The sequence below is a fragment of the Prunus persica genome, chromosome G8, assembly GCF_000346465.2.
Source record: "Prunus persica cultivar Lovell chromosome G8, Prunus_persica_NCBIv2, whole genome shotgun sequence".
In the NCBI taxonomy this organism is placed as follows: Eukaryota; Viridiplantae; Streptophyta; class Magnoliopsida; order Rosales; family Rosaceae; genus Prunus; species Prunus persica.
The window spans coordinates 6,117,930-6,133,275 of NC_034016.1; the positions used below are offsets into that span (position 1 = coordinate 6,117,930).

Sequence of the window (15,346 nt, forward strand, 5' to 3'; positions counted from 1 at the left end):
GTCCGGCTTTGGAATTTTCTGCCACACCTTTTTCTGAACCCCATCCTAGTTTTTTCTTTGTTTGCTTTTTTTGTCCTTCATCTTCATCACTTGATTGTTGTAGATCCACAGGTATTGAATCATGAAGGCTCGTTCCTTTAGGGGGGTTAGGAATTGGATTTGTGGCATCGGGCTGAGATGCCTCTTGTGTTAACTGCAGATTGAAAGGAAACTAATTAGAAACTTCATTCGATAAAACAGAAACTGCAATGCAGTTTCCATTTCTGTAAAGCAGATAACACACTGCATTGCAGGAAACGGAAACTGCATTGCAGTTTCTGTTTCTGCAATGCAGAAAATAGAAAAAAGCAGCAGCTTGAACTGCAGTAATTGCATACCTCCTCGGAAGAGATAAGCTTGAATTGTGGTAGTTCTTCATCATCCTTTTTTGCCTCCTTTTTTGTTTTCTTATTTTTTTCGTACACATAGCAAGATGCTTGAAGCCTCTTTCTTTCTCTGTTCTTCACCCTTTGTACTCTTGAAGGAACATCAGGTGTTGGAGCATCTTGCTTCTTCTCTTCTTCTCTCTCTTCTTGTTGCTTCTCTTCTTCTTTCTTTTCTTCTTCTTTCTCTTCAACTGGTTGTGTTGGTTGTTTTGTAGGCAGATCCATCTCCATTTCAAAGATTGTTGGGTCTGACAACAAGCTTTCAATTTCTGCCTTGTACTTTTCTTGAATCTCCTTTTTCTTGGCAATCTTCTCCATGTCAATACCAGTTTCCTTGCCTTCCTATTCTGCAATCCTCCTTTTCAGATTTTGTATTTCATTAAGCTGAACTGTAGATTCCACTGTCATGGTGGCAGTCACACATTCTTCATTATCTAATTTCTCTATGTATGTTGCCAACTCCACTTCCAGCTCCTTTGATCTCTTTTCTGCTTGGATAAATATATCCCACAATTCCTTCATTTTCTTCTCACTGTCTTCATTCTTTTCATCCTTCCACAGTTGTAATCTTTCCGGGCAAACAAAGCTAGGATCTTGTTGTTGGCGGTAGTTGATTTGGTCTGTCATGGACTTCACCAAGAGGTCTTGAATTGCATCATCAGGTTTTCCCTCATCATCTTCTTTTTCTTTTTCCTGCATATTGAACAGAAACTAATTAGAAACTGCATTGCATTGGAGGAAACGAAAACCGAAATGCATAATTCACTGTTTAGAGATTCTTATACCTTGTCAAGAGGGTCTCCCTCTTCTTCGGTAGTTTTTCTCTTTTTATATGTTTTCAAAATACCCTGTACAATGAGATTGAATGATTCAGAAACTGCATTGGATAAAATGCAAACTGCAATGTAGAAAACACAAACTGCAATGCACTGTATACAGATTTCAATTACCTTCTCAACAGTGTCTTCCTCTTCCCTGGTAGTTTTTGGCTTTTTAGGAGTTTTGAAAATATCCTGTACAATGAGAATGATTTAGCATGGATTCACATTCAAGATACATTAAAACAGAACATGCGATAAATTGCATACCTCGATGTCATTCAAGTCCTTTATTTGGTTGAATCTTGTGTGGAGTTCCACAAGACTCCATTTAAGAATGGCAGGAGTTTCTTTCTCCTTGCCAAGGATTGGTTGTATGATGTTTGTCCTCTCACACAGTAGAAACTGCACAGTTCAAAAACAAGATATATCAGAAATTAGGTTGGAAACTGCATAGGATAAAACAGAAACTGCGTTGCAGTTTCCATTTCTGCATTGCAGTAAATGGAAACTGCATTGCACTAAATGGAAACTGCATTGCCTAAAACTCAAAATGCATTGCATAAGCCACTGTTTACTTACCAATATTAGGATAGTGCAACCCGAAACAGCTCCTATAGAGGCTTCTCCTCCCTTCTTTGCTTTTGCTTTTGCTTTTGCGGTCAAGGATTCATTCATGTAGTCTGAAACAGCTCTTGCCCACGAATAGCTTGAAAGTGTGTCTAGATTCACGCAGTGCTCAAATAATTTCCAATGCAAAGTAGATGAAGAGTTGGCAAAAAGGAATGTCATGCACAGCAGAATCAATATTAGGCTGACCACTTCCTTGTCGTAATCAACTTCTTCTTCTTCTTCTTCTTCTTCAGCTTCTTTCTTTTCTTTTCCTTTGTTCGTTTTTTTCTTTTGCTCTGTCTTTGCCTTTTCTTTCTTCGGTTGGTTTGCCAAGGCAATTGTCTTTTGTAATTCTGCTTCTACCTGGTTTTTTGAAGGTTTTCCCTTTTCTCCAAAGTGCCTTGTTCTGAAGGTAGCAGTGTACCTATCATTGACAAGTTTGACAGATTTGCCTTCATTTGGCAGTCCTAGAATCTGAGTCACTGCATTGCTTGTGATTTGGAATGATTTGGTTCCAAATTTGAAGGACTTTGTATCCGGATCAAATGTCTTGAGCAGCTGTGCTAAGTCAATGTCCGACTTATTCATGTTATTCATGTCAATTCTCTGGCGGTAAAACAGCTCGATCAAGTTCCAGAAAGGGGTTTTCTTGAGAAGCTTCTTCTGCCTTTCATTGAGCTTGTCCTTTATGTCTCTAATGATGCTGTTGAAAGCATAGGCATTGCACCGAAATTGGACATAGTCCGGGTGCTTTGCTTTCCGATCATAGTTTGGCTTTGGCTTTGTTTTGATCCTTTGAGCCATCGTTTTGATTCTGCGCTTTGGTTGGTTTTCAGCTTCATTCTTTTGTGGTGACATTTCTTGTTCCATTTTGTGATATGCACTGCAGTTTTTGTGGTCAAAATCTGCAACAAACAACCAGAAACTGCTGCTCAAAATTTGATGTGAAAAGAAACCAAAAGGCAAAAACAGTAGCTAAAACTAATATCAAAACACATTTAAATTCATGAGCAGTTATCACATTCCCATAAACCCTAGCAAAAAGCACTCTGAAATTGAATTATGGAACCAGAAACTGCAATGCAGTTTCTGGTCAAAATCAAAGACAAACAACCAGAAATCAAAAATGCAAAGACAGTAGCTAAAACTAATATCAAAACACATTTAACTTCATGAGCAGTTATCACATTCCCATAAACCCTAGCAAAAAGAACTCTGAAATTGAATTATGGAACCAGAAACTGCATTGCAGTTTCTGGTTCAAAATTTAGTACAAACAACCAGAAATCAAAAATGCAAAAACAGTAGCTAAAACTAATATCAAAACACATGTAAATTCATGAGCAGTTATCACATTCCCATAAACCCTAGCAAAAAGAACTCTGAAATTGAATTATGGAACCAGAAACTGCAATGCAGTTTCTGGTTCAAAATTTAGTACAAACAACCAGAAATCAAAAATAAAAAAACAGTAGCTAAAACTAATATCAAAACACATGTAAATTCATGAGCAGTTATCACATTCCCATAAAGCCTAGCAAAAAGCACTCTGAAATTGAATTATGGAACCAGAAACTGCAATGCAGTTTCTGGTTCAAAATTTAGTACAAACAACCAGAAATCAAAAATGCAAAAACAGTAGCTAAAACTAATATCAAAACACATTTAAATTCATGAGCAGTTATCACATTCCCATAAACCCTAGCAAAAAGAACTCTGAAATTGAATTATGGAACCAGAAACTGCAATGCAGTTTCTGGTTCAAAATTTAGTACAAACAACCAGAAATCAAAAATGCAAAGACAGTAGCTAAAACTAATATCAAAACACATTTAACTTCATGAGCAGTTATCACATTCCCATAAACCCTAGCAAAAAGAACTCTGAAATTGAATTATGGAACCAGAAACTGCATTGCAGTTTCTGGTTCAAAATTTAGTACAAACAACCAGAAATTTTGAATCCAACGATTTTGAATGGTTAATCCCTATAAACGAAGCAAAACCTAAACGAAGAGTAGTTTTGAATCCAACGATTCATCCATTTTTCCAAAAACTGCATTGCATAAAGAACAACAGCAAAAATGTGTAATCCCTAAAATCGAAGACAAATCTGTGTTAGAGGGTCATTTTCTTACTGTTTTTTTCCCAAGAGAGTGAAAATCGCTTCGATAGTCGTCAGTGGTTGTCGTTGTTGGTGGTGGTTTCTGCTCGTCGTCGTTGCTGCTCGTCGTCGTTGCTGCTCGTTGTTGGTGGTGGTCGTTGCTCGTCGTCGTTGCTGGTCGTCGTTCCTCGTCGTCGTTGCTGCTCGTTGTTGGTGGTGGTCAGTGTGGAACTATCTCTGAGTTTCTGTAGTTGAAGATGAAAGGTCGCGCGAAAGGGTTTTTGGAACTGATTCAATTTGAGTAGTGTCGTTTTTTGTTCTGTTTTCAGTCTTGTTATGTCGTTTTGTTGAGTGGGTAAAAACTAAATATCTATATTTGACAATAAAGCACAATGACACATGTAGTAATTTTAGTGCTCTTCAATGTTATTTTAGTAAAAGTAAGTGTTACTTTACTGTCTTTGGTCTTATATTAATTAAGTAAAATTGTATATCTATCTTTCAAATTAGTAAAGTATTTTATGTTTTAAAACTAAAGCTCCCAAAAATAAATGGTTTGGATCATTGGGAAAAAAATTGTAGGGTACCCTAAAGGGCGTCCCTCAAATAAAATTATTTGAGGGATCCCTCAATAGAAGGGGACTGTATATATATATATATATATATATAATAGCGTTTAAGAAACAAAAGAGTCTTTTGTAGCATGTCGAAAACGCTATGGAAACTCTTGCACTATTATAGCGTCGGCTGTTGGAGCAGTTTACGGATTGGGTTAATTAGTTGGTAGTTAAGTGGACAATCATTGTGCGTGGTCAGTTGGTCAAGCACCATTTACCTTTCAAGAGGGCATATTTTTTCTTCCTTATATCCATCGTCATGTGTCTATCCGTAGCAATTATCGACCAATTAAACTCGTAGGATTTTTAGTTCTTATTTGTTTTGACTCTTGAGTTAATGCAGTGAAAAAAAATTGCTAAATGAAAAGGTAAGCAGTAGGTTTACTACAATTAGTTATGAAACAGGACAGTCATACATTGATTTGCATTATTGCCTTCAGTGATGATTTTGCATTCAACAGGGTGCAAGTTTGGCTCTCCACCGATGGCGTGCTCTGTACAACGCTTCTCCAGCCATGCTCCGTTTTCTCGAGTAAGTATTGTCCCAGGGTCCAAACCTTTCCTCACGGACACATTTTCTGAGTTCAAACAAGGTGAGGTCAGGAGGGTCCCTGGCATTTCAGAAGAACAACTTCACTGTAAGGTGCAATCATCATCATGGTTCTGCAATTTAATTCTATCAACTCATAATTTTTACTTGGTCTTCTATGGGGTGCATAATCCTATTTCAATAAATTAATCTTCTGTATGTTATGGCAACCGTTTTTGGTATGGCAATCCACTTGGGTCATTTGTGTGAAAATAACAATCTTTAGGCCTGAATTTGTTCTTTTTTCCACGAACCCACAAGTTTTGTGTAGTTACCAAGCCATTTTCTACTTTCTTAAAAGTGATAGCTTTGCTCTTTCTGTTACTCTTTTGTTTTTCCTTCTAATTCTTTTATTGGCATCCATGGCAGCTTTAATAGTCTTACCTGCCAGAACTGCAACTCAACAAGGACCAGGGTAAGTTGGGAGGTGCAAAATCAAACTTTACGTCCACATGGAAGTATGTTCCTTTATTCTTCTTTGTTTTTGTTTTTTATTTGTATAGTTCTTATAGAAAGAAATATTTTGGCTATTAGGGATTGAAATTTGGTTGTAGACTTTGGATTTGTTTTGATTCTTAGGATTTCTGTGTTCGGGATATCTTCTCTTCAGGACATAGGTTTTAATATTGTTTGCTTAACAAAATCTTGAGCAGCAGGTCCCTATCAAGATTTGCCACCTTCACTCTTTCTCGTGCCCTTGGCACCGCAACTTCAGCAAATGAGACTCGGACCCAGAAGCTCGAGCGCATTGCAGACGAGCTTCTTGACCTTACAAAGATCGAGAGGCACGACTACTCCATCCTCTTCAGGCTGAAAATGGGCCTCAATCGTTACGGCCCGGCAGTCTCGGGGATTGGCTCGGCATCTTCGGAATCTGGGCCAGCCTCCGCAGACTCCAAGGTCGTTGAGAAGACTGCATTTGATATAAAGATTGAGAAGTTCGACGCAGCGGCAAAGATCAAAATCATAAAGGAGGTTAGGACTTTCACTGACCTGGGACTGAAGGAGGCTAAAGAACTGGTGGAGAAGGCCCCTGTTGTGGTGAAGAAAGGCGTGACCAAAGAGGAGGCGGGGCCCATTGTTGACAAACTTAAGGAATTGGGTGCTACTGTGGTATTGGAATGAAATGAGTTGTGTTATTTTGTTTATTTTTCACCTTTTCACATAGGATAAGTGATCGTTGAGTTAAATGAGAAATGGAGATAGTTTCTTCATAGTTAAATGACAAAAAAAGTACCATTTGGATTTTCTTAATTACTTTTTTTCTTCTCCTCCTGGTTTTTTATTTAAAACTTTATTTCCCTTATGTTATATAGAGAGATGGAGGAGATGGAGACAGATGTCGTGAGGTATGCAAGACGTTTGTCGAAACACTACTTATAGTTGGTAATGAGCAAATATGGTCTCTATGTTGTTAACTGCAAAAATTAGTGCCGAGGGGATAGTAGAAAAGAGCCCGACTTGCAGGCCAGTGCTTTCAGTTTCGAACTTCATAATACTGTGGTATTGTGTGTGTGAGAAATTTATATCCTTTTGTAGTTTTAAAATACCGATCATATAGAATGGTCAGGGGACTGCTGCCATCCGATGATGCAGGCTTCCTAAAAAATTCCAGATTTTCATGAGACTGCTTAGCCTCCTTCAACGGATCATGTCGATTTTAAAAAGAAAAAGAAAAAGAATTTAAAAATATGTGGAACAAACAAATGAACGCAAATACTTGGGGATTGTATTTTGATAGAGCATCGGAAAATTTGCCATATGTCAACCTCACACTCCATGGGACAGAGAATCTGCTTGCTTGTAAATAAATTATATATTTTTTTGGGCATTGCCCTATAAACCAAATATAAATTCCATTTTATTAACTACCGTACATGTCCTCCATAACCAAGACAACCAAGAGAGCTTTCATGTTTCCTTGTTTTATGTCATTTTTGAGGATTTGAAGGTCCCTCTGGACTCATTCAAACGGCTATTTCAAAGAAAAATGCTCACCAGCTAATTCCATTGAGCTTTGAGCCCTGCCCATCCACCTTTTTCTTTTTTCTTTTTTTTTAATTTTAATATATATAAAAAATAATAATTTTTTTATATGCGCATATTGCTAGCTATATCTTTTCTGCTAAACACCCCCCCCCCCCCCCCCAAAAAAAATGCCATTGTTATTCTAAATTATAAATAGTTTGTATCTTGGAATAAACAAATGAGAAGTTTTAAACTTTATATGGTGTGAAAAATGCAACAAGCCATTGAAAAAGTCAATTTGCTAATTAATTACTTCGATCAATATCTACATTTCAAAATGTTGATTTGAAACTCATTGTTCCTTGATGAGCAAGAGGTCTTCAAAACACATAATTAATTATGACTTTCTTGTAATTTACACCATATATACTTGATGCTTTGCAAATTTGAACAATCTTTGTTGTTAATAGTATCAAATTTGAATAGCGGTCTTCTCACATAAAAGCTAATTTGACAAGTATTTTGGGAGAGGAAAAAGTGAGTTTGACATTAACAGAGCCAACAAACACATATTTTTATAGACTAATTATAATATTTGAAGCATTACACACATGCAATGTAATGTGATGAACTTATTAAGTGGGCCCGTAAAATGAAAGAAGGTGATCAAGTAGAAAGTGACAATAAGTAAATTAAACTTACGTTTATTTTAATACTGAATTTACGTACACTCTCGTTTGGTATACTGTATTAGACTCTGGATAGGAGTAAATAGTCTATGTCAAGTGTTTGGTGTTAACTTGTATTATTTAATTACCCGACTATTTTATACGGGTTGGGCTTTTAATACTCTCATTACCTGACTAACTAATACAACCCACACACCCAGGTTTAGATAATACACACTTAATTATATGGCTAGGGAAAAAGAACATGCGTTCTACGAAAAAAATCAAACGCTCTTTTCATCTTCTTCTCCCTAGGGTTGTTCTCTACTATCTTCTCCACAGGTTATTTTCTTCACTCTTCTCCAGGTATCCATCTCTCACTCTCTCTCTTTTTCATACTCTCTCCAATATGCTTTATATATTTCAAATTTTTAGTGGAAATTAGGTTATGATTTTTTTTTTTGCATTTTTTTTAATCGAATATTTTCTTTGTATGTGATATAGTGATTCGACGTTGTGGGAATATTTAGATTGTTGGTATTAAATAGAGTATTGCCAGTTTTCGTCCAAAAACAAACAACTGTGCTAGTGTTGGTAGTTTAGTTGAATACATACATACCTGACGACTAGGAGAGCAAAATTACAAAATTAAAATTGTATGAACCTGAATTCTAGGAACCATTTTTTTTTTCTTTGTCAATTGCTATTAGAAAAGCAAAGATGGACTTGTCTATTAATGACCAAATTAAGGCACTACGGTTAATTTTGGAGAAAGCAAGTGATGAAAAAGCATTCATGACATTGGATGGTGCTATGAGAAAAGCATTTGTTCTTCTCTTACTTGGGGCGAGGGAGTTGTGATTCACTCTTTGATGTAGTTTGGTTTATGAACAACTTTCTCTTTTGCTCTTATCACCTTAATATGTGATCACTTTGAATTATACATTATTTGGTACTGTTTTTATTAACGTATGCGAGTATGTTGGAATTTTTATGAGATACTGCAATTATGATAATGGGTTATATGAGAAAAATCTTGGCAAAAACAATTGAAAAACAAATCTTGTCATATGAATCTTACCAAAAAAAAATTTGTGTCATTTGAATCTCAATTTTCATTAAAATTATCAAATATTTTTTTAAATATTTTTATTTATAAATAGTCTGATCTGATGTTATCCGAAACATCACCAAACACAGTATAACTTAATCAGATTATTTATCCGGAACAGCACCAAACGCCTTATAATATTATGGATAAACAGTCAGTACTCTCCAGAACAGATTAATACTATCCGACGGAAATTAGTCAGTACAGTCCGACGTACCAAACGAGCTGAGTTTAAGTATTTTTTAATTTAAAATTATATACTTTTTACAAATATATAAAATATGTCTATTAAGCATACAATACATGTATTATACACGTACGTACATATTCTTCATGTTGAAGTCATTTTTTTACAACATAAACTGCGGTCTCAACTTCCCCTATCCTCTCACAAGCCAAAAAACCCTAACCCACCCTTTAGTGCCGCATGGGGAGGAGGAGTGGGGGGCAACCTCTGCCTCTCCTCCTAACCCCCTATCTCGCCCCTATCTTCCTCCTCTCTCTTCCCTCTCAACCCCTCTCTCTTTCTATATGCCCCTTTTTTTCTTCTCCTCTTTCCTTTCCTTTCCCTTGGATCTTGGTTTTGTTTTTTGCTTGGCTGTAATAAGAGTTACAAGTGGTGCTATCTTTCTTGGCAGAGGTAGTGGCATCGACGTCGGTTGAGGTAGTAACGATTGCTATGCTGGTTCGTATATGATGTGGAAGCAAACACTATGAAACACCATTGTCGTTATGATTTAGTTGCCTCTTTTGGCCCACATATACAGGGTTTTGGCTCTAGCTTAATGTTTGGAGTTACAATAATGAAAGTTATTGGTTTGTGTGGATTGGGGTTTAGCCGATGCGGCACTGAGGGTTTAGCCGATATGGCGATATGGATTTCTTCAGTTGCCGGAGAGGATGTGGCAGTGTTCCTGTTTCTTGTTTAACTTATTAGAAATTTGCTATACTTTTTATTTGAATTCTCGAGAACTCTTTAGGAGTTTGATGTGTTTTGTATTCTAGTTTTCGACTGCAATATAGATCTGCCGTTTCTACCATTGCGCGGTTGAGATATATTGTTACGAGTCCTTTGAGATGCTGAATCAAGGGGTTGAGTATTTGTTGGTTTAAGCGTAATTTTCTCTGGATCAAATCAACATGTTGTTGTGTTTGGTCACTGGAGATGTTGTACCCAATTTAGCTCTTTTGTGGCTTTGTACTATGATATATTTCATCAATAATTACTAATGTTTCTTCTCAACCCAAAAAGAAAAAAAAGAAGATATCTTTTACAAATTTTGAATTGTACCTGTAAACTTCACGTATTAGACACATTTTCACAATTTATGGAATAAAGAAACTATACATTAAATACCATACGCTAGCCGAATTTTTTATTTTTGTATTTTGATAGCCAATGCAATTTCATTAATAGGAGGGGAAATACAGAGATATGAAGAACATAGCCGACGAAGGGTTCTTGGAAACAACAAAATAAGATACAAACAATAAACATAACCATTGCAAGACAATAAGTAAAACAGTTCCATATCTTGAAGACCCACCTCACTAGGAACTAAAGGACATAAGAGGATCTATAGAACCACTGCATCTAGTGATGCAGGAACATCACGTGAGAGATCAGAACTTTCTACTGGTTTGGAATTTTTGGATGTGAAACACCTACAAGTGAAAATAAATCATGCTCATTGCTCAATTTTCACTAAGATACATGGTCACAAACATCTCTCAAACACCTTTAATCCACAAAATCAAATAGCTCCAAAACTCAACACAAAGGTCTAATGGAGATCCACCACATCAACCCCAAAACTGCATGGCCAACACATCAGAGGCCAAAGAACGATGGATTTACACATGAGGAGGGAAAATTAAACTCACGGTGGATGAAGGGTTTCATTTTCCCCCAGTAAATAATTTCTCAAGAATAAACTTGTCAAACATGAGAAAGTAAATAATTTCCCGTAAACCAAATGAAGCCTAACTATAATTGACATTCGCGATGGACAGATACCTTTTTCAACAACATTATAGAGATACATGTAGACTTTTTTTAACACCCTGATGTGTTTAATTCCATTGGAGTCAACTAAGATCAAAATCTATTTGACAAAGTGGGAGCTACCATTTTTCTCTATAGCATCAAATGCCAGTCATTTTCAGGAATTAAAAAAAAAAAGGAAGTAAAGGGGAATATTGCAACATGGTATTGATTTGGTGGGGGAAAAACTAGAAACTAGCATTTGTTAGGGCATGTATCTAGAAGCAATATTGCCAATGGCGACAAGTCTTCAAGGACGGTAGGTTTGATACCCTAATTTTTCCCCGCTGTTTTTTGTCGAATGCGTACGGCATCTTCTTAGCCTTCCGAAATACCAAAGGATGGGATTAAATTAAGGACTAAAAATCAAACACTTTTCATAAATTTCCAAAAACATGCTTAATATCTTGATCAAAAGGATCAATATGTTTTCTTGATCAAAGACGCTGATTCTCAAGAATAAAAAGATACCCATCTTGTCTCTCCCTCTCATAGTTAAAATTAAAAATTAAAAGGTTTTATTCTCCAATATCTCTCTTGTTTTTTGTTCCATTCCCATGTGATGACAGAAAGGAATTTTCATTATGAGATATTCCATCCCACCTCCTTCCATAAATGCTCTTCCATCATCTTTTCCCTCATATGTTCTCAATCTAGTACTAAATTCACTCACTCATTCATCTCTCTCTCTCTCTCTCTCTCTCTCTCTCTCTCTCTCTCTCTCTCAATGGAAGACATCGATGAGGAGGAGCTTTTGAATCTTAGCCTGGCAATTGTTACAACTTCAGGGGGTGAAAGAGTGAAGAAGAGGAAGAGAAGAGATCACAAAAATGTTTTGGTTAGTCCTCTAAATTCATATGAAGGTTGTGAAGGGAAGATATTCAGGCTGCTTCAAATGAGGGAACAAATGCTGAAGCTAGACCACAAGAAGAAAGGAGCTCATGTGCTTGATGAAGATGGAAAAGGCCTCCATTTGATCCACATGCTGCTCATAACAGCCACTGCGGTTAATGAAAACAATGTGAGCTCAGCCTTGGAGAATCTGAGTGAGTTGTACAAGAGTGTTTCCTTATGCGGCGACTCCGTTCAACGAGTAGTTGCTTATTTTGCAGATGGCTTGGCTGCAAGGCTTCTCACCCGAAAATCACCCTTTTTTGACATGATCATGAAGGAACCAACAAGTGATGAAGAGTTCATGGCGTTTACATCTCTCTACCGGGTTTCTCCATACTACCAGTTTGCTCATTTTACAGCTAACCAAGCAATCATTGAGGCATTTGAGAAGGAAGAAGAGAAGAACAATCGTGCGTTACATGTTATTGATTTTGATGTCTCGTATGGATTTCAATGGCCTTCTCTTATACAATCTCTCTCCGAAAAGGCAACCAGTGGCAATCGAATATCACTCAGAATAACTGGGTTTGGACAAAGCATGGATGAACTACGCGAGACAGAGAACAGACTGATAAGCTTCTCAAAGGGTTTTCGCAATCTTATTTTCGAATTCCAAGGGTTGTTGAGAGGCTCAAAGCTCATAAACTTGAGGAAGAAGAAAAACGAAACGATTGCAGTGAATTTGGTTTTTCATTTGAACACTTTGAGCAATAGTTTGAAGATATCTGACTCATTAAAATCTGTACATTTACTTAACCCTTCCATTGTAATCTTGGTTGAACAAGAAGGAAGCAGAAGCCCTAGAAGTTTCTTGTCAAGATTCATGGAGTCTTTGCATTACTTTGCTGCCATGTTTGATTCTTTAGATGATTGCCTACCTCTAGAGAGTACTGAAAGGTTGAGCATTGAGAAGAACCATCTTGGAAAAGAGATCAAATCCATGCTCAATTACGACATCGACGATGTAAATTGTTCGAAAATCGAAAAGATGGAAACATGGAAGGCTAGGATGGAGAGCCATGGTTTTGAAGGAATTAATCTAAGCTCCAAGTCCAAGATACAAGCAAGACTTCTTTTGAAAATCAGGACACATTATTGTCCCCTTCAGTTTGATGGAGAGAGCAGTGGTGGGAGTACTGCTGGGTTCAAGGTTTTTGAAAGAGATGATGGAAGAACAATATCTCTAGGGTGGCAAGACAGGTATCTGCTTACAGTTTCTGCATGGAACTGTGTACCATAAATATATAAACTCTTATATATATCTTCTTCTAACACATTCATCATCATTTTTGTAATCTTTTGCAGACAATAACTTTGGAATTAAGAAAATATTGTTTACTGATACACATCAGATTTTATCCCATAACAAGAAATTGACCATCTCTTGTTTTCATGTCCCCTTTAGAACTTGGCTTCTCTTCAATGTACATTTAACATTTTATCGAAAAGTACCATTTAGATTTTCTTAGGACCTATTTGATAATTATTTCAATTTTAATTTTTAATTTTTAGTTTTTTCATTTATCATTATTGTGCTAGAGTATAGAGGAAAACGAGTGAGAATGGAAATGAATGAGAGTGGAGATGAAATTGAGATGGAAGATAAGAGGGGGGATGAGAAGGAGGAATAACAAAAGTAAAAACAAAAATAAAACTGAAATTTATTTGAAATTATTTTCACTTTTATTACTCATCCCTCTCATCCCTCTCTCTCAATCTTATCCTTACTCCCATTCTCAATCTTATTTTCCTTATACTCTAGTACAAAAAAATAAAAACTAAAAGCTAAAACTGAAATTATTATCAAACGGGCCCTTAGTTATTTTCCCTTTTGTTAAAGAGAGATGGAGGGGATGGAGACAGATGTCGTGAGGTATTCAAGATGTCTGTCAAAACACTAAGTACAGATCCTGATGAGCAGGGGCGGCCCTGGGGTGGCGCAAGTGGTGCCACCGCACAGGGCCTCCGATTCTTAAGGGCCCCCCGAAAAAAAATTTCTTTATAGTATATATATTAATATTATAGGAATTGTATATATAGTATAGCGTGCTAGACATTTGCACAAGGGTGTGTCTGGTGGAGTTAGCTCCAGCGCTTCTCCATTTAACGTAGTGCCAGAGTTCGATTCTTGCTGAAATCGGTCTATATGCTGTTTTTATATCCCCCAAACACTTTCTACTCCGATCATTCTTTTAAAAAATTTTATAAAAAAAATTTCTCATCTAAGAAAAGTACTTTTTTCATTCAAAACAAAACCAAAAAAACTTCATGGCTTCTTCTTTTCTTTTAAACTCTGATTTTCTGGTAAGTAATCATCATCATTCATCAATCTCTCTTTGGTTCTTTTTTCAATCCTTTGACAATTTTAGTTATTCTTTCAATTTCAGGAATTTCAACACCAAAAAGAGAAAACCCTAATTCCTATGTTCATAAAGAACACTCAAAATCAAATAGTCAAATTCAAATTTCAGGAATTTGTGTGCAACTACTCTTTAATTTGTGATTGCTAATTTTTTTTCCTATTAAACACAAATTGCTTATTGGAGGTAGCAAAGGACCTTGTAGGGGCACAATGAGCTTATTTTTGTACCAAACATTTAATTTTATCAAATAGAAACATTTAAATTTTTATGAATTTGATTTCTGATTGTCATTACATATTTATTCATGACTTTTAGTTATAAAAAAAATTGTTTATGACATTAAGTTATACCAAATTTTTATTTATAGTATTTCGTATTAGATTATGTGAAGCCCCAACTTAAGTTCGCACAGGGCCCTCAAAATCTCAAGAACGGCCCTGCTGATGAGTAATTATTCTCTATGTTAACTACTAAAAAATTTGTTAAATAATTAATTAATTTTTAAACTAACCAGCATGGAGAATGGTCAGGAGACTGCTACCTGATGATGCAGGCTTCCTAAAAAATTCCAGATTTTCATGAGACTGCATAGCCTCATTTAACGGATCATGTCCATTTTGAAAACAAAAAAAGAAAATAAAAATATGTGGAACAAACAAATGAACGAAAATACCTGGGGATTGTATTTGATAGAGAGGCATGGGAGAATTTGCCATATGTCAACCTCACACTCCATGGGACTCATTCAAACGGCTATTTCAAAGAAAAAGCTCACCAGCTAATTCTATAAGCCCTCCCTTTTTTTTTTCTTTTTTTTTCTTTTTTTTTTTAACATAAAGAAATAAGAAAAAGAAATAATATATATTTTCTGTTATACCCTAAAGAAATTAATGAGAAATATTAAAATTTATATGGTGCGAAACATGCAACAAACCATTGAAAAAGTCAATTAGCTAGTCAAGAATGTACTAATTAATTACTTTGGTCTTTCGAAAACTCATTGTTCCTTTAGGAGCAAAAGGTCTTAAAAACATTTAATTAATTACGACCAAAGTTGAACTTTCTTGTAAATGACACCACACTACGCTTTGCAAATTTGAACAGTCCTTACTTATTTATAGTGAACAAAAGCAA

General features: G+C 36.0%; 4 protein-coding genes across 7 annotated transcripts in view; 2 read left to right on the top strand and 2 right to left on the bottom strand.

Annotated features, from left to right (window-relative positions):
- Positions 1 to 760, bottom strand: part of LOC109950799 — a 2,145-nt gene extending 1,385 nt beyond the window's left edge. The window contains exons 1-2 of the mRNA XM_020570927.1: positions 378 to 760; positions 23 to 193 (exon numbers count right to left, since the gene is read on the bottom strand). Of these exons, the coding sequence (XP_020426516.1) occupies positions 23 to 193; positions 378 to 743 (537 nt within the window). The 5' untranslated portion in view covers positions 744 to 760. The remainder of the gene's footprint in view (positions 1 to 22; positions 194 to 377) is intronic.
- LOC18767256 (50S ribosomal protein L7/L12) overlaps positions 1 to 6,550 on the top strand; it is a 32,332-nt gene extending 25,782 nt beyond the window's left edge. Inside the window, exons 1-4 of one of the 4 annotated variants that reach the window (XM_020570712.1) lie at positions 4,925 to 4,943; positions 5,037 to 5,107; positions 5,534 to 5,579; positions 5,818 to 6,550. In XM_020570712.1, coding sequence (XP_020426301.1) covers positions 4,936 to 4,943; positions 5,037 to 5,107; positions 5,534 to 5,579; positions 5,818 to 6,289 — 597 coding nt within the window. In that variant the 5' untranslated portion in view covers positions 4,925 to 4,935 and the 3' untranslated portion in view covers positions 6,290 to 6,550. Of the gene's footprint in view, positions 1 to 4,857; positions 5,580 to 5,817 lie in introns of those variants that run through there. The other 3 variants (XM_020570711.1, XM_020570710.1, XM_007199573.2) reach the window with 3 other exon arrangements.
- LOC109950730 lies at positions 1,454 to 2,675 on the bottom strand. Its single transcript, XM_020570709.1, has 2 exons — positions 1,826 to 2,675; positions 1,454 to 1,648 (listed from the first exon to the last, which is right to left on the bottom strand). The coding sequence occupies exons 1-2, from the start codon at positions 2,657 to 2,659 to the stop codon at positions 1,484 to 1,486; spliced, it is 999 nt and encodes a 332-aa protein (XP_020426298.1). The 5' UTR covers positions 2,660 to 2,675; the 3' UTR covers positions 1,454 to 1,483.
- On the top strand, positions 11,414 to 13,709 carry LOC18768855 (scarecrow-like protein 21). Its single transcript, XM_007198948.2, has one exon. The coding sequence runs from the start codon at positions 11,518 to 11,520 to the stop codon at positions 13,087 to 13,089; it is 1,572 nt and encodes a 523-aa protein (XP_007199010.2). The 5' UTR covers positions 11,414 to 11,517; the 3' UTR covers positions 13,090 to 13,709.